General features: G+C 48.1%; 1 protein-coding gene across 7 annotated transcripts in view; it reads left to right on the top strand.

Moving 5' to 3' along the window:
• The window catches only part of ICAM5 (intercellular adhesion molecule 5), a 375,719-nt gene that overhangs the window by 209,277 nt on the left and 139,898 nt on the right, over positions 1-26,544 (top strand). For 6 of the 7 annotated variants that reach the window (XM_069231795.1, XM_069231796.1, XM_069231794.1 and 3 more), the window contains exons 7-9: positions 457-699; positions 2,803-3,048; positions 18,379-18,621. In XM_069231795.1, the coding sequence (XP_069087896.1) occupies positions 457-699; positions 2,803-3,048; positions 18,379-18,621 (732 nt within the window). The remainder of the gene's footprint in view (positions 1-456; positions 700-2,802; positions 3,049-18,378; positions 18,622-26,544) is intronic. The other variant, XM_069231797.1, reaches the window with a different exon arrangement.

The raw sequence follows: 26,544 nt of genomic DNA, 5'->3' as shown, positions 1-26,544 counted from the left end.
ACGAACACTAAGTGAATTACAGCATACCACATAATAAAGACTCTTCCTAGAGCCAGCAAATCTTGGGTCTCACTTCCCCGTCTACAGACTGTGATTGTTCCCCATTTACTTGAGGCAACATTCAGGTTAGGATTCACTAGTGAGTACAAGTCTCAGCAATTCCACAATGGTTTCAGCACATAGGCACTACAGTCAAATCAAGTTCCCCCAGAGGCTCTGTGGCCTAGTGATTAGTCATACCCGTTCATGTGATGTGCCTGTTGACTGTTGGATTTAGTTTATGGGTCATGTTAGTGTCTCATATTTCAAGTGCTTCTGAATTTGGGGCTGTTAACACCACTGTTTTTAGAAAGTTATATTTGATAACTAAAGTAGCCCAACAACAGGTAAATGAGCATATCTGGAAAATGGGTTATAAGTTGTTTATTTTCCCAGTTACTCTTTTATATATTTTAGATGGTCCTGAATTTAGTGACTCCCTCTGTCCAAGCAGTCTGACGTGGGTGGAAGGTACACCCTATATGTTCTCGTGTGAGGCCGATGGAAGTCCAGAGCCACACATTAATTGCTCCAAAGATGATGAGATCAATGCCATCGGACATCGACTTGAAGTCAGCAGGCATGATTCTGGAACTTACCGTTGTAAAGCAAGCAACAGACATGGCGTGGCTGTGAAGAACGTTACAGTTATAGTTGAATGTAAGCCAGATCCTTATATAACATATATCACACAATTTAGATTTTGGGAGAAATAATACGTTTCACTTTTGTGTGTTATACTAGTAAGCTGGAAACAATATGAAATTGAAAAAAATCCCTCCTTCGATCCATACTTATTAGTGTTTGCTTCATTTTTGAAAAGCCAAATTTGAAAGTGAGGAAAAGTTTTGTTGGAGCAACTACGGAAGGAAAATATATGGATCAATGGAAAAGACCACTAAAATAATGAAAATAGTGAGACAGAAACAGACAAAAGGTAAGGGAAAGATGTATAGAGAATAGAGAGAAAACAAGTGAAAAACAAGGCATCAGCTGTGAAGAAAAAGAAGGAAAAGGATGTGTAAAGAAAGCATCAAAAGGAAGACTTAGCACGTTCATTAAAGATTGTGGGCCTCATTTAGAAGAGGGTGCTAAAGTGCATCTGCCACAATAGAGTATTTCTCATTTGCCCATCTAACCGCTCACTCCTTTCTTTTAGAAGTCATGACAATGTGATTTTTCAGGAAAACTGTTGCACACAAAGAGCCCTCTCATGCCACTCCCACCCATATCTGTCCTGGCTATGTGACCACGTCAGTAATAGTGATCCCAGACAGAACAACACCACGAATATCTCAAAGGTGCTGGGAGAAAGCTCTTAACAAAGGTAGGTGAGTGGATGTTGGTGTCCTTAGTTTCGCTTTTGCCACAAAAAAACTCTGGTGTTTTATTTTTGGGTAAAATAAAAGTGAGGGACCTATCCCGCAATGTTTTTGTCCTGAATGTGGCTGCTGCTGCGGTGACAGGAGATTGCAGGAGGAAACATATTAAAGTCCTGTTGGCAAACACCAGATTTGCTGACCCAACAACAACTGGTGTGACAGAGCTGGCATCTCCACCACCCCAGCTGTACAGCATTTGACTCACCAACCTGCAAAGGATCCCTTTCACAATCCCATTGAAGATGTGATGCACTGATATAGATCTGACCCACACTTCGTAGACCGGACTGGCTCCTTGAACGTTTGTCCCACTTATTGAAAAACACCCATCTTACTCATTGAACTTGTTGATCATAGGAGACCAGGAAGACTCAATGTAGATATGATCCACTCGTTTGAGGTTGACATTCATCCCCTTCACTGTATAGCTCACCAACTCATACATGACCTGGTCAGTTCCTTGGAGACCTTACTGGTACATGAACTGTCTATTTACAGTCCAGCCCCACTAATTGAAGACCAGTGGAAGTGTGGAGGACTCTGTAAGTGCATCATCTACTCATTAGAGACCCTCCCTTTTATTAAAGAGCTAGTCCAATAATTAACGCTTGGGCCCACTAAGTAGAGACCAGATCCACTCAATGAAGATATAACCTACTTAATGAAGACCTTATATATACTTTGAAGACCTGCCACTTTCATTGATGATTTGAACCTTACCCACTTTATGAAAATGAGCCTCCCAGTCAGAGGCTGACCTATTAAATATAGGCTATACCACCCGTAAAAGACCAGTGTAACTCATTGAGCCCAGATTCACTTTCCATTCATCCCAGACCACTCTCACTGATTGAAATCCACTTACTGTCATTAAAAAGGGATCCCACTTTTTGAACACCACTTCCATTTATTGCAAATACATCAAACTCATTGAACACAATTCTAATTAATTTAAGGCTCTACTTTATGTTTAAAAGACCCTCCCAATTCAAAGAAACCTCCAATGCACATTGGAGAAACTTCCTATTCATTGAGGAATGCTCTCACACTCTGAAGGCACATTCGTCTCTTTGGAGATTACTCCCAACCATTGAAAACCCGATGCCGTAGAGCTATAGAAAGTAGAACAGAGAAAATAGCAAATAAGTGAAAAAATTTATATATGCTAATTGGGGGGAAATTATTACATGCCAGTAAGATGAAAATTAAATAAAAGAGAAAATAACAAATGTGATGAATAATTACTTATGAACCCTCTTGCTAATGAAGAGTGGTATTATGATGTTTGCCTTATTTGTGAAAATGGAGATTATCTTTCATGTACCCACCTAAATGCATGAAGGAATTATCCTAGTAATGCTCTCTTTGTGTTCTTTCCTAGATGCACCGAAGTTCAATTCATCCTTGTGCTCTAAAACTCACACTTGGGTGGAAGGTGCCCAGGCCATAATACCCTCTTGTGAAGCCGTTGGGAATCCACCCCCACATGTACAATGCACCAACAATGCTGGCGTCAATGTGAGGTGGAATGGGTCTGAGATCACTAGAAACCAGTCAGGCATCTATCAATGCCTGGCTACCAACAAGCATGGACACGATGCTATAAATATAGCAGTGACAGTTGAATGTAAGTTAAGCTCATTCACTTCAGTAACTATGTTAAAGGTGTAGAAAGCAGTCTAAATCCATATTAAGTTGGTTTAGTTTTATTTTCTCAAGCATGGTTTCAAGCACAGGAACACTATAGCTAATGTGCTAAATATAAGGGGACACTGCTTTTAGTGCACTGGGATGTGTGAAATACGTTTGCTTACAACAGGGAAATAGTCCCAGAGAGTGATTACGCTGTCATAGAAAGAACAAAAAGTGACAGCTCATCAATACTTGGGTGGTTGGGTCAGCTTTCAGGCTGTGATACATGTCTTTGTTCCTCTCCCTATGGCACTGTTTGCATGATTAAGAAAGGCTCACCAAATGTGTACTGTCTTTTCAAATCCTTTCAGAAATATGCCTCAGTAGAAAACATTTCAGTGGAAGTGTGTGACTACCAGTTAATTTGCATAGCATTAATTATCATTATGTGTTCTAGCACATTAATGCATGTATTGTGCCTCATAATGTGGAGGTTACAGTTGGTTTCAGTCACTGGTGGTCCATGTTAGCCTTTTTTCTCAGTGGACATTTTTTAAGGACCCCATTAGTTTATCACTTCTATGCTCATTTGAGTATTTACTTTGTAAAAGTATCTAATAAGCAAGGCCATACTGGCCCAGTGGACAATTAAGCAGTGCCCCATGGGCTGGTCTGATAGGTAGGCTGGGGGCAAACACAAATCAGGTAAGTACCTATGAAGGACTCTACAGTTTGGTGGTCAATGAGCACATCCTTACACATTGCCCTTCTGAATAGTTATACAAACATCTAGTAGACTCCAAGCTATCTAGCCCCAGAGAGCTGGGCAAGATAGCTAATTAGTGGGTTAGGACAAGAGTACCCATGAAGGCCCAGGGGGTGATTCCAAGAAAGAGGTGTTAGGCCCACAGAAGGGAAAAGAGAGATAGTCAGCCAACCAAGGAGAATCCCTCAGAACCCCAGAACCCTAAGCAGGGAGAGAAGACCCAGTCCACCTCTAGCAAGCAGAGAAGTGGCGTAAATAACTCTTGGGCAAGAGGTTTTGCTTTGACCGCCAGCATTCAGGACACCACTGAGGGAATTTGGTGTGTCCCAAGAGGAAGGGTGTCACTGGGTGGCTAGTGTAGCCTTTGGGGAGTGCACCTCAGATGAAGAGGTCCTAAGAGCTTCCAACTGGGAGAAGGATCAGATGATAAGCTGTTAATCCCCGAGGGAGGGAGTAGGCACTTTCACCACCACAAGATTTGTATTTTTATTTATTTTTTTACAAATATTTTTATTAACAATTTGCTGTTATACAAATACAGAGTAATTTGGCGTGGCAGTTGAGATTACACATATAGTTCAAGGTATTACATATTTGGTCAAATATCATGTATTTTCTTTTACACCACTTTGAATTGCTTATTGTCTAATTCTGAAGCCTCATATATTTGCCTGTGCACCACCTGAGAGCTATGCCATCGATCTGATTGTTATACATCTAGAACAGTCTTTAACTAAAGTTAAACAGGTTAATGGTGTGATGAACGTTGTGTGGGCAGGTGGTTCCATTGTCCGGATTCAACCTCCTCTCCATTACCCTGGAGCGGGGTTGGCACCTTTCATGCTATTCATCCCTAATTTAATCCCAAGACGGTAACTCCCTCAAATAATGCCCGTCTCCTCTAACCCCACTCGGTCATTTCTGTGCCCTCGGCCGTACATTCCATGTCTGTTTTCGTTTCCCTTCTAGTGTCTTCTAGGTTCTGAACCCTGGATTTATCCTTCCCTACCCCATGATTTGTGTCATTACTGGTCTCTATCGTTGGTCTTTATTTTGATCTTTATGTCAGTCCCTCTGTGGCTGTGTCCGTACCCCTCAGCATCCCTTCCCACTTTGTCAGTATCTCCTCCCATTCTGGGGCACCAGGGGTCTGGCGGAGTCCACCCTCCTCCTCTCTCTTCAGTATCTGCAGTTCTGCTCTGACCCACTTCTCTACTTCCCGTCTCCATTCCATCAGTGATGAGCATCTGGGGGATTTCCACCCCAAGGTGATCAGTCTCCGGTATAAAACCAGAGCGAAGTTCAGAAAACGACCCCTCACTTTCCTACGTGGGAGTCTGGTTCCAAGACCCAATAGGCACACACTGGGAGATAGGGCCAAGTCCCTTTCAAGCAGTCTAGAGAGCTCCGTCATCAGCCTGCCCCAGCCCTTACGCAGGTCTGGACAGCTCCACACCATGTGGTCAAAGTCTGCGTTCACATCACCGCACCTGGGGCATGCCCTGGGGACCCCCCTGTACATTAAGGATAGACGGTGTGGGGTGAGGTACGTCGTGTGCGTGTAATTATATTGAGTATATCTCAGTCTCGTGTTTCTCGATACTTCCTTTGGGTACGCTAGTACTCTACTCCATTCTGAGTCTGTTATTTCATTTTCCAAGGATCTCTCCCACCCCTCCCGTAAGGATTGCATTGGGTCAAGGGCTCCTTCCTGTTGGCTCGATACAGTCTTGTGATGCGGTGTGCATCATCCCCCAATGTTAGGAGGAGGTGTAATATCTGATGGGTGGTGGGCTCTGCGTTCACTGTTTCCCAGTGTTCCCGCAGATTATGCATTAACTTTTGATATAGAAGGAATTGTCCCGGATGGATTCCTCTGTCATTCACTAGATCAGTAAAGGGCCTCAACACCCCATCCCGGAATAAGTCCCCTACCGTCTCTACTCCCGCCCTTTTCCAAATCCCGAGCCCTGTACCCATCAAGCCCTCCTCCCCTTGATCTAGTATTAGGCGGTCAGTGGCAGGGCTGGAGAATAAGGGGATCCCACCCCCATTCGTCTTGCGCACCTCTTCCAGCAAAGAATGGCTACTTTTGTCATTAGACTGTCCACTTGGCGTGTCACCTTCTTATTAATCAATTGCGCTATGACTCGGTCCGTACCTCTATCTCCCACTGTAATCCATCTGTCCAGGCATCCCTTTCCAGCGAACCAACTGGTGATCCATTGTAGTTGGCATTACAGACAGTAGGCCTCAAAATCTGGAACCCCCAGGACCCCTGCTAGAGTTGGTCTACACAGGGTCGGAGTGCTGTACGTCTGCGGCCATCATCCCAGATAAGCTCCCTAAGTAGGGTATTTAACTCTCGAAACCACGCTGAGGGAATCGATACTGGTAGGTTGGCAAAATAATAGAGGACGCGGGGAAGCATGATCATTTTAGATAAAGAAATTCTGCCCATGATGGATAGTTTTAATGAGCGCCGGAAACCTACTGAGGCTTTCAGGGAGCGAAATGCCCTTCCAATGTTTCCATCTCTCAGATCCCCAGTCTCGTGGTATACCTGTATACCCAAATACTTAAACGTGCATGGAGCCCAAACTATATCCCCAGGGCAGGAGGAGGGTCGCCCATAAGATTGTGTTAGGGGAAAAATGAATGTCTTGCTCCTGTTGAGGCAGAGATCTGAGAGTGCACCGAAAGGGTCCAGTGTCTGCAAGGGCCAAGGTAGACCCAACTCTCCATCAATGAGGTATATAAGTATATCATCAGCATATAGTGAAATGATATGTTCTGATTGACCCCATCTTACTCCCTTGCCAGTGTCCTTGCTACGCATTGCAACCGCCAGTGGCTCTATGGCCAGAGCAAATAAAAGCGGCGATAGCAGGCACCCCTGTCACATCCCCCGATATATAGGGTAAGTATCTGATATTGTTCTGCCCGTTCTCACCCTCGCCAACGGTGACAAATACTGTAAATCGACCCATTTTATCCAGCCTTCTCCCATTCGCATCTGCCGCATCACTGCTCTCAAATAGTCCCATCTAACCAAGTCAAATGCTTTCTCAAAATCTACTGCAAGCAGCACTCCCACCCCGGACCTATCTTTTTCGGGCATGTGCAAGATGGCGAACAAGCGCCTCAAGTTCAAAGAGGTGCTACGGTTTGGGACAAAGCCATTTTGATCAGTATGTACTAACCCGGTGATGTGGCGTAGGAGTCTATTGGCTAAGGCTTTAGTAAGGATTTTAAAATCATTATTTAACATCGATAGAGGTCGAAAGTCCATTACTGAGACCTCTCCCGACTTCGTTTTGGGCAGAGGGACCACCAGTGCCTCCCTAAGTGAGTCCGGTAGCATTCCGCGTTGCAATGCCACCGTGTACATCTCCACCAACTGGGGGGCTAACAGTGCAGTATAATTTTTGTAAAAGTCCATGGGAAGTCCATCCGTCCCTGGGGTCTTACCGGAGGCCAGCTGTGCAATAGCCTCCTGTACCTCATCTATCGTCAGCGGGCCTCCTAAACTATCCTGTTCCTCAGGATAGTGTGCTAGTGTGGTCAGAGGGAGTGGGCGCAAAAAATCATTGAGATCATCCGCTCTAAGCTCTACCGGGGCCCCATAGAGGTGGGAGTAGTACTCTTTGAAGGCGTCATTTATGGGTCCCGGCATACACTGACGTTTCCCCCCTTTGTCATAGACACTGGTGATAGGTCCACTGTCTCCTTCAGCACTCACTTACCATGCCAGCATTCTACCTGATCGGCCCTCCTCAGCCTGGAGTGATGCCAGATATTCCCGGAGACTGTGACAGCGAAGCTGCTCTTCCGCCTGGGCATATGACTTCCATGCCTGGACATATCTTTCCTGTGCTATGTATCCCCATTCTCGTCACCTCGTTCCCCTTCATGTATTATCCTCTCTAAACTATTCAGTTTGCGTTCTAGAGTGCGTCTCACTCCAACCATCTGACCTAGGCAAAAACCTCTAGTTGTCACCTTGAGAGCCTCCCATTCCAAGGATCTTGAAGAGGCTGATCCCTTATTGATTTTAATATGGTCTGAGAGGTGTAGGCGAAGGGATTCTCTGTATGCCTGGTCCTCTAACGAGCCAGGGGTCAGTCTCCATGTCGGGACAGGAAGCCTATCCACTGTAGCTTTCCAAGTGACCAGTAGGGGGTTATGGTCCGATAATGTGCGAGCATGGTATTCTGAGCGGGTCATTCCCTGCGCAATATCTGCTGTACACACCACCCTATCTATTCTGGTATGTACTTGGTGAAGTCCTGAATAGAATGAATAATCCCTTTCAGTGGGGTGTTGGACCCTCCATACATCCACTAGGCCCCACGCATTCATCCATTTTCTCAATTTTTTTGCCACTCTATGTGTTGCTGCCCCTATAACCGGTGGAGAGGATCGGTCTAAGTCCACGTCTAATATTCCATTAAAGTCCCCCCCGATTAAGATACCCCCAGTTTGTTGGCATGTGAGATGACTCGACAATTGCATTATAAAGGGGACCTGATCTTGATTAGGGGCGTAGACACTGCCAGGACAATTGGAGTTCTATGAAGTCTCCCCTCCGCTATCACAAACCTACCCTCATGGTCTATGTCCTTAGATATGACTTCAAAGGGAACCCCCACTCTTATCCAAATCAAGGCGCCCCTCGCATACGCTGAATAGCCAGTGGCAAACACCTGTCCTCTCCATCTACACTTCAATCTGTCCACCTCTCCTGCGGTTAAGTGGGTCTCCTGTAGCATTGCCACCTGCACACCCCTTCTTTGAAAAAAGGACAGTATTCTGTGACGCTTGGATGGGGACCCCATACCGCATACATTTCATGTTAGTATATTATATTCCACCATAGGGTTATCTAATTAGCATTCCAGGTTGCCCACCCCTGCCCTGGGTACAGTCTCCCTGTGTCATGGAATTTATAAATAAGTATTTCTCTCCACCCTGCCCATCGCACCTGCAAAAGTTGTAACTGTAAAACCCAACTCCCTAACCCCAGAGCGCCTCGCAAACAGTAGGTTGCCCAATAAACTGTGCAACATGTTCAAAAGAGTATCTGAAATTCTCGCCAGTCTGATTGGTTGGACGAGAACTCGTATGGGGGGGCATAGTCCGGAGGGGCCACGTGTACATACCATTCACTTTGCCCCAGGGCCTTGGTTTCACATCCGTTACACAAGTTTGTCTGATGTCTGGGGAGTCACCTTCGGAGCATGTGGCGAGGACTCCGAGCATCCTATGGAGGACCCGGCCGTGCCATCTGAGTCTACACCGGAGCCTCCAGGGGGAGATTCCTCTCTGCCCATGGATGCCACCACCTCAAGGGCCGCTCGCTTTCCAAGTTCCTTCTGTGTCTGCGTTGGCATCCCACGAGAGCGGTCCCTGTTCCTCCGCCTTCCTAGGACTCTGCGCTTTCCAGTCTCTTTCACGTTAACTTTTGCGCTCTGGGCTGACTGGCCTCCGTGGGCTTCAAACCATTCCCAGGCTTCCTCAGGGTTCTGGAAAAACAAAGATTTACCCTTGTGTGTCACTCTCAAGCGAGCCGGGAAGAAGAGCGAATACTGGATTCCTTCAGCTCTGAGGGCCTTTTTGACTGCCACGTACGAGTTTCGCCTGATCTGGACCTCAAAGGTGAAATCTGGGAATAACGTCACCTCTCCGCTCTCAACTCTGAAGGGGCCTGCCTCCCTGGCCCTCTGGATTAGGGCATCCCTGTCTCTGTAATGCAGGACTCTGGCTATCACCGCTCTGGGTGGTCTGCCCCGGGGAAGGGGTCTCGAGGGCACTCGGTGTGCTCGTTCAAGTGTAAAAAATGGAGTCAGGTAGTCTGCTGGTGCAGCCGTGCGCAACAATTTTTCCAGAAATGCCACCATATTCGTCCCTTCTGCTCCCTCCGGCAGGCCTACCACTCATATATTATTTCTTCGGTTCCTCCCTTCTGCGTCCTCAGCTCCCTGTTCCAGCCACTTCACTCTGTCGTTGAGATTCTCCACCATAATTGTTGTGTCTCTTTGTTTAGGAGTGATATCCGCCAATGCAGTCTCTGCCTCTTTAACTCTGTCAGTTAATTTTTGATGGTCTGCCCTCAGAAGCCCCACCTCTACAGCCACTTGATTGATATTGTGCTGTAGCGTAGCTTTTGTGTCTTCGATTGCCCCCAGGATCTTGTCCAGGGTATCCTGCACTCTAGCTTGCAAGAAGTTCAGAGGCTCCCCCTCTTTAGGATCAGTGTGTGTTGGACGGTCCATAGCTTTGGTCTTGTGCCGACTTTTGGATGACATTGAACTTGCAGTGCTTCACTTCGGTGTTAACGGGAAGGTAAGCTGGACTGTTATATTGCACTCATTCACATAAGCTCAAAGGCTTATCTTGCGCCAATCAGTTGCATAAGCTCAAAGGCTTATCTTGCGCCAATCAGTGTCATCCAGCAGCCCAATTCAGCTCTTCCACCCAGTAGTATCGTGGTTCTCTTAGGGTGCTCCCCCTCTTTTACCTGGTTCTCTCACTCCTAGGGGCCTAGCAGCCCCTTCTTATTATTGCCATAAGCACCGGGTCCAGGTCTCTGCTGCTCTCCACTTCCAGGGTTTCCTTTATCGGGTGCAGTACACTACCCAGGGCAGCAGTGATTATTACAGGCCTCAGTAGGACTCACCCCCTCACTTCTGCTTTACATCCTTATGCGGAGCTGGGCTCACTCCTGGTGTCCAAGGTTCGTGTGTAGTGTGGGATTGTTCTACTCACCTACGCGTTTCACTTACTTTCGGTTCTCGTTCCCCAGCACCCTTCCCTGTTGTGGGCGCTAAGTTCTCACCGACACCGCCGGCTGACCACGTGCTCTATCACACCCTCAGTATTTACGGGCGCTTTATCCAATGCATTGCAACATGTTCTCTGCTAGGCCAACGCGGGACCGCCCCCCCACGTCCACTCTCAGTCCCGTGGGGCTATGCTCAGCACCTCTGTCCTTGTTCCCCTGGGGCCTTGCTCCGTACCTCGTTCCTCATTCCCCAGTGTTACTTCCTCGATGTGGATGCCGGGCCTGTGTCGGCATCGCCAGAGTCCCGCTCACTCCATCGCGCCCTCAGCGTGCACAGGCGTACTGTAGCGTGTTCTCTATTAGGCCAAGGCGAGGCCACTCCTCGGTGTCCTCTACAAGTCCCCCGGGGCTGTGCTCCGTACCTCAGTCTTTGCTCACCAGCGTTGCTTCCTCGTTGTGGGTGCCAGGCCCACGCCAGCACCGCTGGTGGACCGCGCACTCCGCCGCGCCCCCAGCGCACACGGGCGCTTTATCCGGTGCACTGCTGCGTGTTCTCCGCCAAGCCACCCTTCCATGCCCTCTACAAGTCCCCCAGGGCCCTGCACCTGCACCGTGCTTCGTTCCTCATTCCCAAGCGTTACTTCCTTGATGTGGATGCCGGGCCTGTGTCGGCATCGCCAGTGTCCCGCTCACTCCATCGTGCCCTTAGCGCGCACAGGTGTACCGTAGTGTGTTCTCTATTAGGCCAAGTCGATGCCACTCCTCGGTGTCCTCTACAGGTCCCCCGGGGCTATGCTCCGTACCTTAGTCATTGCTCGCCAGCGTTGCTTCCTCGTCGTGGGTGCCAGGCCCGCGCCAATACCGCCGGAGGACCGCGCACTCCGCCGCACCCCCAGCGCACACAGGCGCTTTATCCGATGCACTGCAGCGTGTTCTCTGCCTGTCCGGGGGGAGACCACCCCTCAACGACCTCTACAATTCCCCTGGTGGTGCGCTCCGTACCTCGATCCTCGTTGTAGGCACTAGGCCGGCACCGACACCGCCTGCGGATCGCGCACTCCGTCGCACCCTCAGTGCTCTTGGGTGCCTTGTCCAGTGTGCTGTAGGGTGTCTTCTGCCAGGCCGAGTGGGGATCGCTCTTCAACGTCCCCTACAAGCCCCCTGGGAGTCTGCTCCATGCCTCGTCCCTCACTCCTCGGTATTACTTCCTCGTCATGGGTGCCGGGCCCTCACCGTCACAGCCGGCGGACCGTGCCCCCAGCGCACACGGGCGCTTTATCCAATGCACTGCAGCGTGTTCTCTGCTAAGTCGGATGAGTCCGCCCTTCAATGCGCTCCTCTGGCAAGCGCCGAAGCCGCCGGGGGGACCACGTCACTACGCGAGTCCCCGGTCTTGGTCACGGCCGCAACCCCAACGTTCCGGGATCAGACTCCCCCTTGTTCCTCTGGACCCCCGGTGCCTCCGGGTACCGACTCCATAAGTCGATGTTGCCCGAGAGTGGGCTATTTTCAAGGATTAATAGTAGGCCCCTCCGGAGCCACGTTCTTAAGCGTGCGCCATCTTGGCCACGCCCCCCCTCCACCACCACAAGATGAATGGGATCTCATCCACTGCCCTGAGAAACACAGGTGGCAGTCACACCATAGGGGTGGGTAGGTTAGTGTTCCCAGACCAGCATTTGACAGGAGAGGCAAGGAGAGTTATGGTAGCCCAAGGGGAGGTCACAGACCACCCTGTGGCATTATTGTCCCTTAGCTGGCATAGAGTGGTAGTCAGTCCTGACCTCCCCCTAGATTGTCTCCTAGACAATGACCTCCCAGAGGTTGGTCTGAGCCCAGAGGGGGCAGCTGCCCAGGGTGCTGCCAGTCCCAAGGATCATTGAGATCTTGTCCCTAACGTTCGGAGATGTAGGTCCCAAAAAAAAGGTAAAGATGGGAAAGAAAGGCCACTCTTAGTTAGGGAGGCAGGGGTCAACCTACCCAAGTAGGGGAGGGCTCCAAAACTGACCCTGTTGTGGCCTCTCCTGACCGACAAGAAGTTGTGGAGAAGCAGGCAACTACTCGCAGCCAGATTGTCCACCCTGAAACAAAAGTGGCTAGAGGAGGGAATCTGACACTTGAGGTGGTAGCCATCCCACTCTGTAAAGTTAGAGAGGCCCCAGAATCCACAATAGCCCCTAAGGTAGCCCATCCACCTGTTAGTGGAGTGTTCAGGGTGTAGTTCCAGGCACTGACAGCTGCCAGTAGCCTCTATTAGGTGTTTCCCTTTGTGGTAGCACTATCATTGGCATGGGAGTCAGACTCCATTACAAGAAGTAAGGTGGGCCTCCTGGCACTGTTGATCATGGTGGGATTGCTCAAGTGTTGGTTAACCTCTTTGTGTCATCTAGCTGTTGCCCTAGCTAAGGTAGGGCTAGGTGAGGTATGTACCTCCAATTCAAAGTAGAGGGTAGAGAGACAGTTGGCAAAGACACCATCCTTGCCAAGGTCCAATTTAGGTTGGGGCCTGACATGGTTGAGGTAGGTCACCCCCCACCCCCGGAGGCAGTGACCTGGGCAGAAGGATATAAGGTGGAGTAGGCCCTGCAACGTTCAGCCAGTTTCCCTACATCCTTCCTCGATCAATAGTCAAAGAGATTTACCAAAAGTCTGGTTGAGTCCTCCTGGATGTATTAGCTGGTGAGGGGGTTGTGTAAGGAAACAGTCTTTTGCACGTTTACCGCTAACCAAATTTCGGCTCTTATTTTGACTACAAGGTAATGATGAAATGGCTCTGAAATGTCTGAGCCCTGCTAAACAGGGCTCAGTGCATGTGCTCTGACCCTTAAAAAGGTGTACCTCTAAATGGTTTGTCCCCAACGGGCATATCTGACTTGCTTGTATGTCCTGAGAATATGGTACCATAAGTACCCAGAACCAATAGGGTGAAGTGTCTCTTGTGATCTGCAGCACTAGTTGGGCCCTCATGAGTATGACAAGGTCAAACATGGCTCCCAGTCTGCCACTGCAGACTGGAAGGGCAAACTGCTAACTCAATTTTGCCACTGAAGGTAATAGCAAAGCCCAAACCTCCATTTTTAATGAATGTAAGTCACCCCTACGTCAGGCCTAACAAGTCTTAAAGCAGACTACTGTAGGTTAAAAGGTGAAACCTGTACTTTTACATGTTCCAGCAGTAAAAACACTAAATTATCATTTTTACTGTGGAAAAGCTAGAAGCCCTATAGGCAAGTACAGAGTTACGAGGTGATATATGATGCAACAACGCATGGGTAAATCACGCATGCCTTTACAACACGGTCTCAACAACGACTGTGGGGCAGATTTATGGAAAGTGGTGCTGCACCAAGTGCAGCGCCACTTTCCCGGAGCCCCTTAGCACCCCCCTACTGCCACCATGTGTGCACTGTATTAAAATACGGCGAACCATGGCACAGGGTAGGGAGCAATAGCGTCATTTTTTATGATGCTATTGATGTACTCTGCAGGAGTAGTGCCAAAATATTGGCCGTACTCCTGCAGAGTACATAGGGGCCCATTTTAGATAATGGAAGCCCCCTTTTAATGCCTCCTCTTAGCAGGCGTTAAAACTGCTGTACAAAATGACGCAAGGAAATCTCAGTGTGCCTTCTCTACTGGGGTCGGTTTAAAAGTCTTTCTTCTTGCTTCTTTCTTCTTTTCTTCTTGAGGTCGCCAGGTATCTGGTGAGCTAGGTTCTGGAGTGTCCTTAAATCCAAGATTAAGAGGCGTTACTCGGGTCAGAGGGCAGTAGCCAATGGCTACTGCCTGAGGGTGGCTACACCCTTCATGTGTCTATTCCCTTTGGGGACGGGGGCACATTCCTAACCCTATTGGTCCCTCTACTCCAAACCAAGATGGAGAATTCTGCAGGGAGTAGGTCGCTTCAGCTCTGGACACCTTAGGGGTGGCCCTAGCTGGAGTGGTCACTACTCCCTGCTTTACCTAATTTTCCCATAGGACTTGCTGCCAAAAGTAGGGCTTTGTCGGGGGGGCGGACATCTCTACTAGCTGGTGTGCACTGGGGCACTGTAACAGGAGACCTGAGCATTTGAGGCTCACTGCCAGGTGTTGCAGTTCTTGGAGGGCGAGTGGTGAGTCACCTCCACCCAGAACTTGTCTTTTAGTGGCAGGCGGGCACAGACTGGTCAGCCTTACACTAAAGGGTTGGCTAAAATACAGGTGGCATCTTTAAGATGCCCTCTGGATGCATCGTAGAATAAATCCAACAGTGGCATCAGTGTGGGTTTATTGTGCGGAGAAGTTTGGTACCAAACTTCCCAGCCTTCAGTGAAGCCATCATGGAGCTGTGGAGTTTGTAATGACGAACTCCCTACTCATGTATTTAATATGGCCACACTGCACTTACAATGTCTAAGAATAGACTTAGGCACTGTAGGGACATATTGCTCATACAGCTCTGCCCTCACCTGTGGTATAGTGCACCATTCCTCAGGGCTCTAAGGCCTCCTAGGGGGGTAACTTACCTATGCTACAGGCAGTGATTTGTGAGCATGGCACCCTGAGAGGGATGCAGGGTCGACTTTACCTTTTTCTCCCCACTAGCACACACAATCTGCAATGGCAGAGTGCATGTGCTTGGTAAGGGGTCCCTTATGTTGGCATAATACATGCTGTAGCCCTTAGGGACCCTCCCTGGTCACAGATCCCCTGGTACTATCGGTACCTTTTACAAGGGACTTGGCTGTATGCCAGGGGTGTGCCAATTGTGGGAGCTAGGATACAGTTTATGGAAAGAACATTGGTGATGTGCCTGGTTAGCAGGATCCCAGCACATTCTCAGTAAAGTCAGCATCAATATCTGGCAAAAAGTGGGAGGGTAACCATGCCAAAAGGGGCACTTTCCTACACTGACTCCCAGGAGAGACACAACACAATAGGGACCTGCATGGTAAAGAGGTGTTATATCCATCCTTCAGGAAGCCACACATATGCTAGCCGAAAAGGCGAACATCAAAGGAGAAGCCACCTTTGGAGTTCAAAAGGGTAACACTAAGGAGAGGGACACTCTATTGTTTAGGCCGACAAGCTGCCACTTGGGAAAGGAGTGGAGAAATCAGCTGTCAAACCGTTTTTTCCAGGGGTGTGTGGCATCTTGTTAGCCACAGCTCTGGAGGTGGGCTAGGGAGCGCTGAGTGTTGAGAAAGGGGTCTTGCCATGTTGAGAGCAGACAGAATGGTGCATCCTGGGATAGATAGATGCCACGCTTCCCAGGAAGTGGTTATCAGGAGGAAGGGAGCCGATTAGCCTATTGGCTACCAACCCCATCCTACCCTGACAGTATTTTCTGAAGATTAATAGGGCACCCTCACCAATCAGAACTCAGACCTTGGACAACTTGGAAGACAGACCGAAGAAGTACTGCCCTGCTCCACTGAGGGACCAGCAAAGAGAGGTTTCACCTACAAGGACTGCACCTGCTGCACTTGGTGGCTAGTGAATAGAGGGACTGTGCTTGCTGTTTTCTGCTCAAGGAGAAGCTGTCTTCAGAGCCTTTCAAGCCAAGAGAACTTAAAGTGCCAGCTGACTGGCCACCTGTTTGCAGCACAGTGACACAACAGCTGCAGAAACCTACTCAGGCAAGTTAGTAGCCCAAGGTCTTCAAGTTGCTACCGCCGCTGCCGTGCAGTACCAATGGCCAAGACCCAATGCATAGAGTTGCACCTGAGTTCGCTGAATCTGGGAGTGCTGTCGGAGAGTTGCTGGGACCCACAGAAGGTGAGTTATCAAGACAGGAATTATAGGCCTGTGACCTCAAAAACGGGTGACTGGTAATCCAGAAGGGACAGGACTTGAGCCAGCCCGGAGAGGACTTTGTGGAACATTGACCCTGTAAACGGGACCCCCTTACTATCTTCATGGACTGAGGAATTCCTGCAGGAAGACCCCTGTCGCCCTTGTCACATATATAACATCCTTAAGCTCCCTGCTGGAGTTGGTCACCCCCAACTACTTGCAAAAAACACTTACATTTCCTTTAAAAAAATTATAAATGTTCAGTTTGTTTACTTTGACAAGGCTTGTTCCCAGTTGAATGAAATTGCTCTAGTTTATTATTTCTTTCAAAATCTATATGTTTGGAACACTCCAATGGATCTTTTTCATTCTATGGTCTAAATCCGCATAAAAATAAAGTCTATTTTTTATAAATTGCTATCAGATTTCTTGAGTATCATGTTGATTTCTTCTTTAGTTGTTTCTGTGTTGTTTAAATGCTTAAGACATGTTCCTCTGTGTAAGCTTTGCTGCTCAGTGCCACAGCTGCCCGGGGTTGAGCTAAGGGTTTTACAAATGAAACCTGCTGGTCCTAAAGAGGTTGGTAAGGGTATTACACAGTGACAGTGACTTTGCACAACCACACCGTATAATGCATTTCATTTTCTCCCATTGGTGCCTAGAAATGGGAACTAAAACTTGTTTGTAACAGTACCATACCGTTGTTAACGTTAAGACCCCTGGTAATCCATACATGAAGATACCTAAAAAAGAAGTTTTAGTGTTTTCAAGTATTTGTCAAGTTTGATATTCTTCAGAGACATTGGCCCTGATTTATACATTTTGGTGCAAAACTGCACTAATGTAGTTTTGCACCAAAAAGTTTAGCACTGGCTTGCACCATTTCTGTGCACCAGCCGGGCACCATATTTATGGAATGGTGCGAGCCGGTGCAAAGGGTAGGCTAGCGCAAAAAAAAAAAGACATTAGTTGGATGGGGCAGGCGGTATGGAAAAATGACGTTAGGCAGGTTAGAGTAAAAAAAAAAGACTCTAACCTGCTTAGAGTCATTTTCTGACGCACAACGATCCATACCACATGACTCCTTTCTTAGAAAAGACAGGAGTCATACCCACCACCCCAATGGCCAGCACAGGGGACCAGGGTCCCCTGGGCATGGCCATTGCACCCAGTGCCATATAGGGGGGCCCTATTTCAGGGCCCCAAATGGCACTTTGAAGAAAATAATACTTACCTGTACTTACCTATACTTAACTGGGATGGGGTCCCTCATCCTCCGCTGTCCCTCTGGTAGGGGTGGGGGTGTCCCTGGGGCCTGGGGAAATCACCTGTGGGCTTATTCCATGGAAATAGGCCCACAGGTCCCCTAACTCCTGCGCCTGCCCTGACCCCTCCCCCCTCCTGTGCGTGATTTTAGCACTGGGGGATATATATGGCACTAAGCCCATAGAGTAATTTTTTGCATGGGAACACCTACTTTGCATTTCATTGACGTAAAGTAGGTTTCCACGTCCAAAAAATGACTTTAACTCCATAAATGTGGTGCTAGACTGGTCTAGCGCCAAAGTACAAATATGGAGTTAGTTTTGCACCGAGTTGTGAAAAACAATGACGCAAATTCGCTGCAAAACAAGTTTCACATAAATAAGGGTTTAAATCTGTTTTTTACAAAAACTTTGTAGCTTGACCATGTTGCCCCATGAACTAGCAAATAACTGTGAATAAAAATGGATTATAAGTAAGTCTCCTGTGTTTTTTGTTTTTGTTTTAATATTTCCATCTGTATTGAGTCATATTTAGGTTGTGCTCATCGTTTCGGTATATAATTTGCCTATTTATTTTGTGGTCGGTGGCAAAATTAAGTGGGTAACAGAACACTTCATCATATATTTAAAAGTTAAATGCACACTAAGACATAGATGGCTGTTGTGATCTAAAGCCACAAGCAGCCATAAGAAATATGTAATATTTTTCAAGGTATAATTTTTTTAAAATTCTAGATGGACCTGCATTTAGCGAATTCACCTGTCCGAGCACTCTGATGTGGGTGGAAGGCACAGCAGCCACTTTCTCTTGTGAGGCAGATGGAAGGCCAACTCCGCGCGTCGAATGCACCAAAGATGGCGGCCCGAATGCAATCAGACATTGGCCTACAGTCACCAGACACGATGCTGGCACATACCGGTGTAACACAAGCAATAGACATGGTGTTGCTTTGAAGAATGTAGCAGTCAGAGTTGAATGTAAGTTATATTCCCACCGTGTAGCTATCAGATAAGCCGAGCAGAGTACTTAACATTTAGGACACTGTGTGAATTGTAAGCGGAGTTCAATATGTACGCTTTTAACAGCTCTTCCAAGTACCACGCATCAGGTGTTATTCTAACGCATTTCAGTGTGGTGATCAGTATCACTGAACTGACATGCATTAATTATGCATTATAGCACTGCTAAGCTGTCATGCAAAGCACTGCTATAATGCACCACATCATGATGGGCGGAGCAGTAGCATGGTGCACGCTGCTCTCAGCAGGCTAAGGAGGCTGGGCTGATCTGATCAGCTCAGAGTACTGCTCACTCGCTAGTGTATCACCCCCTCCGGACACACAAACATAACTGACGTCACAGCAGTGCCCATCTACTCATGGTTTGTAGTGTGAGAGACACTTAGAGTTATAGGGAGTTATAGGCTAAGGTCAGTAAATACGGTCCTTCTTGCCCATTAAGCAAGTGGGTGGCATTAAATTATTGGCTGTCCTTAATAGGCAAATGTTCACCTCCGACCATGGCACTGGTACCTTGCATCGTTCCGCAGCGAGGACTACTTGAAAGTAGGTTCGGGCAGAGTTTGCTGAGATCTGCTATGTGGAACTCTGCGAAGTGGCAAAAAAAAAATCTATGCAGCACTCCACAGAATTACACGAGTGGCGGAGTGCGGTAAGTTGCAGTGCTTGTTCTGATTTTTAGCGCTGTGAGTTTGTCCTGTGCTGTAAAATCAGAGCAACGTGCAACGCAAGAGAGCACTGCTTCGTTCTGCCTCTCGAGTAGATTTTCTACTCGAGTGGCAGCTTCCTCAACGCACCTAATGTTGGTGAGCCGTGAGAGAGGAAAAAAGTCTGCTCTGTGGTGTTTTTCAGAACTCCACACTCCGTGGGCAAAACTTGCAGAGTGGACAAAACTCCATGTACTCCGCCAGCAGAGTGGAATTAATTACCCACGCCTACTGGAAAGGGCCCGGTGGTCGGAAGCTGCACACGCACTGCAGACGCCTAGCTCAGAGCTGCAGTTGCAATACGGTACGGCTCAGACCTGTCCCCAGCCTACTGGGCCAAAGTGCAAGCATCAAGTAACTGTGCTTGAGTGAGCGCCAGAGGTGGTATTAACCTAAAACACTTGTGTCATGATTGTAATATTGATTAGAGAGCTGTGCAGTGCATACTCTCACTCAGCCTCATTAAGAGTGGCTGGCGTGTGCACCGTACAACCCCTGGGGTGGTTTGCAGCCTCAGCTAATAAATTAATTTTTATTATAATCTGCTCAGCACTGTCACGTAAAGTACCAGGCCTGAGTGAGTGGTGGTATTTGACCTAAAGCAGTGCACTTCTGTCATGGTAACTAAACGTTAATTTCTTAGAGCTGTGCTGCAACTTGAACACTCTCACGGACCCCGGGGGCAGTGTGCTCACTGCTAATAATTGTTGATTTTTATTATAATACTGCACAGTACTGTCACTTTTGAAATAATACAGCCTGGGGTCTATTTGCGGTGGAATCCGCAAGTCAGCTGATCTCCAGATTGTTGTAATTAAAGGCTGACTGCCTTGGTTTATGATCGGGTTACAAGGGCACTAGGCTTGTGAAGTACCCTTCCATTTCTAGTGCTTTGCAGTAGTTTTATGATCTTCTTAGAGTTTCTCTTGCTCAAATGGGCTTAATTTCTGATATTTATATGTTTCACTCGTGTAGGAAGCTGGCTCTGTATACACTATCTCAAAGTGAGAGATAGTGTGCACACAATCCAGGGGTTCCCCTTAGAGGTTGATAGTGGCAATAATAGATAATACTAATGTTCTATTTGTGGTAGGCTTATCAGAGGGCAGTGTTAAGCATTTGTTGTACACACACAGGCAATAAATGGGAATACACACTCAAGGACTTAACTCCAGGCCAATAGGTTTTTATATAGAAAAATATTATTTTCTTCATTTATTTTAGAACCACAAGATTCAGATATCAAGTAAGTACATCAATTGTAAGGTAGTTGGCATAGGTAAATGTAGAACTTTGAATCAAAACAGTAATGTACACAGTTTAGCATTAAATGATAAAAAGCTATTTTAAAAGTGGACACTGCAAAATTCAAAAGTTCCTGTGGGAGGTAAGTAAAGGTTAGTTTGTCAGGTAAGTAAAGCACTTATAAGTCTAGTCTCCAGGGCATAGGCAGCCCACCAATGGGGGTTCAAGTTAACCCTAAACACCTAGCACCAGCAAAACAGGGCCGGTCAGGTGCAGAAGTCAAAAAGGGGCCCAAATAAGATGGGTGATATGGAGACTAGGGGTGCTCCGTTTCCAGTCTGCTAGCAGGTAAGTACCTGCGTCCTCAGGGAGTATACCAGGGGGGTTTTGTAGAGCACTGGGGGGTCCCCAAACAGGCACACAAAATACACCCTCAGTGGCACAGGGGCGGCCGGGTTCAGTGTGCAGACAAGGTGTCGGGTTTTGTATTGGAATCAATGGAGGGACCCGGGGTTCAATCTGGCGATGCAGGCAGGGCACAGGGGGGCTTCTCGGGCCAGCCACCAACTGGGAAAAGATGAGGGCCCCCTGCTGGTCACTCCTGCACCAATAGTTGGTTCCTCTCGGGCCTGGGGGCTGCGGGTCAGTGCTTCTTCCAGGCATCAGGTTCTTTGTTACCAGGCAGTCGCGGTTAGGGGGATCCTCTGGATTCTCTCTGCAGGCGTCTTCGTGGGGGTGCAGGGAGGTTGTCTAAGGGTGGACACGTCGTTGGAGTCACCAGGAGTTCTCTCTGCGGTGTTGGTTTCTCTGGACATGGGCCGGGGCGTTGGGTGCAGAGTGTTGGGGACTCACGCTTCAGGAGTGAGGTGGGAGTCCCTTTAAAGATGGTTTCTTCTTTGTTGCTTTGTACAGAGCCGCTGTCCACAGGAGTTTCTTGGTCCTTTGGGTTTGGAGTGCAGTCCTCGGAGTCAGCAGAGGTTGCTGGGCCTGCTGGATGCGTCGCTGTTACAGATTCTTTGAATCTGGAGACAGGCCGGTAGGGATGGGGCCAAAGCAGCTGTCGTCTCCTTCTTCTCTGCGGGGTTTTCAGGTCAGCAGTCCTTCTTCTTGCTAGGTCGTCAGGAATCTAAACTCCTGGGTTCAGGGTTGCCCCTAAATACTGAATTTAGGGGGGTGTTAGGGTCACGGGGCAGTAGCCAATGGCTACTGTCCTTGAGGGTGGCTACACCCTCCCTGTGCTCCTTCCCTTTGGGGTGGGGAGCACATCCCTATCCCTATTGGGCTAAATCCTTCAAAACAAGATGGAGGTTTTTCCAAGGAGGGGGTCACTTCAGCACTGGTCATCTTAGGGGTGGACCTGGATGAGGGGTGACTCCTCCTTGTTTTTCTCATTATCTCTCTGGACTTGCCGCCAAAAGTGGGGGCTGTGTCCGTAGGGCAGGCATCTCCACTAGCTGGAGTGCCCTGGGGGATTGTAACATGAAGCCTGAGCCTTTGAGGCTCACTGCTAGGTGTTACAGTTCCTGCAGGGGGGAAGTGTGAAGCACCTCAGCCCAGTGCAGGCTTTATTTCCGGCCCCAGAGAGCACAAAGGCTCTCACCCCAGGGGGTCAGAAACTCGTCTCTCAGTGGCAGCCTGGCACAGACCAGTCAGTCCTGCACTTAAAAGATTGGGTAAAATTCTTTATTAAATCCAACACTGTCATTAATGTGGGTTTATTATTCTGAGAAGTTTGATACCAAACTTTCCAGTGTTCAGTGTAGCCATTATGGAACTGTGGAGTTTGTTTTGTTTTGGCTTTCCCTCCGATCCCTGCCCCCACAATGTCTTTAACAAAGCGAACCCCATCATCGCCCCCCAACTCTGTATGATCATTAATAGCTCCCTCGAGACCGCCACCTTCCCAGAGAGCTGGAAGCACGCCGAAGTCAACGCCCTTCTGAAGAAACCCAAAGCAGACCCCGAAGACCTCAAGAATTGCTGACCTATTCTCCCTCCTCCTCTTCCCAGCAAAAGTCATTGAGAAGATAGTCAATGGCCAACTGACCCACTTCCTGGAAGACAACAACACGCTGGACATCTCCCAATCAGGATTCCTTAGGAACCACAGCACCAAGACTGCCCTCATTGCCGCAACCAACGACATCAGGACCATGCTCGACAAGGGCGAAACCACGGCCCTCACCCTCTTGGAACTCTCAGCTGCTTTTGATACCGTCTGCCACCACACCCTCTGCACTCGCCTCTACAATGCAGGGATCTTCCACAAAGCTCTTGACTGGATCACGTCCTTCCTCTCTGGCCGAACGCAGAGAGTCCGCCTTCCTCCCTTCCTGTCGGGGCCACCAAAACCATCTGCGGCGTTCCCCAAGGATCTTCTCTCAGCCCAACTCTTTTTAACATCTACATGGCACTGCTCGCCAACATCGCCGATCCCACAACCTCAACATCGTCTCCTACGCCGACGATACCCAGCTGATCCACTCACTCACCAAGTACCCCGCCACCGCCAAAACCAACCTCCACGACGGACTACACGCCATTGCCACCTGGATGGAGAAGAGCCGCCTCACACTTATCTCGGACAAGACAGAGGTCCTCATCCTCGGCTCCAACCGGTCCGCATGGGACGACTCCTGGTGGCCAGCCAACCTAGGAACCGCACCAATATCCACCACCCACGCACGCAATATAGGCTTCATTCTAGACTCATCGCTCACTATGACCCAGCAAGTCAACGCTGTCTCATCTTCCTGCTGTAACACCCTTCGCATGCTTCGCAAGATCATCAGATGGATCCCCAATGAAACAAGAAGGATGGTCACCCAAGCTCTCGTCAGCAGCAGACTGGACTACGGCAACACGCTGTACGCAGGGACCACAGCCAAGCTCCAGAAGAAACTACAACGGATAGGGAACGCCTCCGCACACCTCATCCTCAACATCCCTCACCGCGACCACATCTCAGCCCACCTCAGAGACCTGCACTGGCTCCCTTTCACCAAGAGGATCACCTTCAAACTCCTCATCCACGCTCACAAAGCCCTTCACAACACAGGCCCGGCCTACTTCAACGAGCGACTCACCTTCCACACTCCCACCCGCCAACTCCGCTCCGCCAACCTTTCCCTCGCCCACGTCCCTCGCATCCATCGAACTGCAGCCAGCAGCAGCTCCTTCTCCCACCTTGCCGCCAAGACCTGGAACACCCTCCCCACCCACCTTCAACAGACCCAGGACCTCCTGACCTTCAGAAAACGCCTCAAGACCTGGTTATTCGAGCAGTAGCAGTCCTTCCCTCCCCCGCTCAGCACCTTGAGACCCTAGTGAGTGAGTAGCGCACTTTACAAATGTTTGATTGATTGATTGATTGATTAACAAACTCCCAGACCATATACGTAATGTGGCCACACTGTACTTACAATGTCTAAGAATGGAATTAGACACTGTAGGGGCATATTGATCATGCAGCTATGCCATCACCTGTGGTATAGTGCACCCTGCCTTAGGGCTTTAAGGCCTGCTAGAGGGGTGACTTACCTATGCCACAGGCAGTATTTTGTGTGCATGGCATCCTGAGGGGGATGCCATGTCGACTTTGCCTTTTTCTCCCCACAAACACACACAATCTGCAATGGCAGTGTGCATGTGTTAGGTGAGGGGTCTCTTAGGGTGGCACAACACATGCTGCAGCCCTTAGGGACCTTCCCTAGTCACAGAGCTCTTGGTACCACTGGTACCTTTTACAAGGGACTTATCTGTGTGCCAGAGGTGTGCCAATTGTGTAAACAACGGCACCTTTTTAGTGAAAGAACACTGGTGCTGGGGTCTGGTTAGCAGGATCCCCGCACACTCTCAGTCAAGTCAGCATCAATAAAGTAACTATGGGGGTAACTGCAACAAGAAGCCATTTTCCTACACCTCGTCTTCATTGTTTGATTTTGCTGGCAAAAAAGTGTCATTAATGGTTGTTGAACTGTCACTCATAATAACACTGAAATTATGAAAATATCACAGCAATCTGAAGCCTTGGCAGCTATGTTTTAAAAGTGAAAATACTGGAAAAGAGAAGCAAATAGAGAACAAAAGGAAGAATGCTTCTTTTTTCTTTATCCCGCCTTGTGAAGGGCGAATGAAAGAAAGAAAGAAAGAAAGAAAGAAAGAAAGAAAGAAAGAAAGAAAGAAAGAAAGAAAGAAAGAAAGGAAGAAAGAAAGGAAGAAAGAAGTGTAGATTGAGATAAAGAATGTAAGGAAAGAAAAAAGATGTGAAATGTAAGAGACAAGTACGTAGAAAAAGTCATGTGAGAAGAATAGGGTGAAAAGAATGAAAAATACAGAAAAGTTAGAGTGAGGTTGAAGGAATATAGGGGGTTATTACAACTTTGGAGGAGGTATTAATCTGTCCCAAATGTGACGGATATACCACCAGCCGTATTACGAGTTCCATAGGATATAATGGACTCATAATACAGCTGGTGGTATATCCGTCACTTTACCGTCACTTTTGGGACGGAGTAACACCTCGTCCAAAGTTGTAATAACCCCCAAAGTAATCAAAAAGAGACTTAGAGAGACATAGAAAAATTACCCTTCTCATGACTGGTTGGCTTTATTTAATTACTTATGGCAAGAACATTTTGATTTACGTTTAGAGGGTGTAGGAAGCTGGTCTGGTGTGTGGTGGACACCTATGGGGTTGGCACCTTATACCGGGTCGAGGTAACCTCTATTAATGAATGAAGACAGTGTCTAGGAAACCAACGGTCTCTAGAGGTAGCTGTGGATGAGATGCCAAGATTTATCTGGGAGACATGCAAAGCATATGCAATACCACAATAGTCACACAGTAACTTAGCACACATGAAAGGAACCACACAGTGTTACAAAAATAAAGGTACTTGTTAGAAATGGGGTCTTTGGTTGGCAGTCAGGTTACCCCCTGTCCAAGCAAGGACCCTCACTCTAGTCAGGGTAGGTCCCACACAATCTAAATTATCCTGTGCCCACCCTCTGGTAGCTTTGCACTTAGCAGTCAGGCTTAACTTAGAAGGCAATGTGTAAAGTATTTGAGCAATAAATCATGCAATAACACAGTATAACAGCACAAAAATACACCACACAGGTTTAGAAAAGTATAGAATATTTATATGAGTAGATTGAGGTCAAATGGATCAAGATTTGATAAATACAAGTTGAAATATCACTTTTGTAATTATAAATAGAGTCTTTAGTTCTTAAAAAGCAATAAGTGTCTCTTGCAAGCACAAACTACCAGGTTTGCGTCTAAATTATCTGCACAGGACCACAGAAGAGGTGATGCGTGGAAAATGGGGAGGTGTACGTTGGTTTCTCCGGGTGCACACAGATAATGTGTTGATTAGCAAGGACTTTGTGTCGATTTCTGACGCACAGGCTTAGGTCCTCTTCGGGTTGTGGGGTATTTAGACACCCCGGGAACGATGCAGAGAAATCGTGGGCATGCAGGGCGAAGTCACAGGAGCTGCATCGATCCGGTGGACCATGTGGGGAAATTTCTGTTGCACGGCAGGTGCTGCGTCGATTCCCCTCGCAGTAAGTCAGGCTGCATCATTCTGGCTCGACGATGCGTCGATCCAGTGGGCCATGCATTGAAGTTCCGGTTGCAACGCTGGCGCTGCATCATTCTGGTTCGGCAATGCAGTGATTTTCTCACCGCAGGGCAGGCTGTGCGTTGATTCTGGCAGGCTGTGCATCGATTTCCGCCGCACTAGGATTTCTTTGCAGATATGAAGTGTTTTTGGTCCTGAGACTTCAAGGAACAGGAGGCAAGCTCAATTCAAGCCCTTGGAGATAACTTCTCAGTAGAGCCAGGGAGCAGCAAGGCAGCAGGGCAACAGCAAGGCATCAGTCTTTTACTGCAAAGCAGTCAGGCGAGGCCTTTGGGCAGCCA

The sequence above is a fragment of the Pleurodeles waltl genome, chromosome 4_2 (genome assembly GCF_031143425.1).
Source record: "Pleurodeles waltl isolate 20211129_DDA chromosome 4_2, aPleWal1.hap1.20221129, whole genome shotgun sequence".
NCBI classification, from domain to species: domain Eukaryota; kingdom Metazoa; phylum Chordata; class Amphibia; order Caudata; family Salamandridae; genus Pleurodeles; species Pleurodeles waltl.
This window is presented reverse-complemented; position numbering and strand designations above follow the sequence as displayed.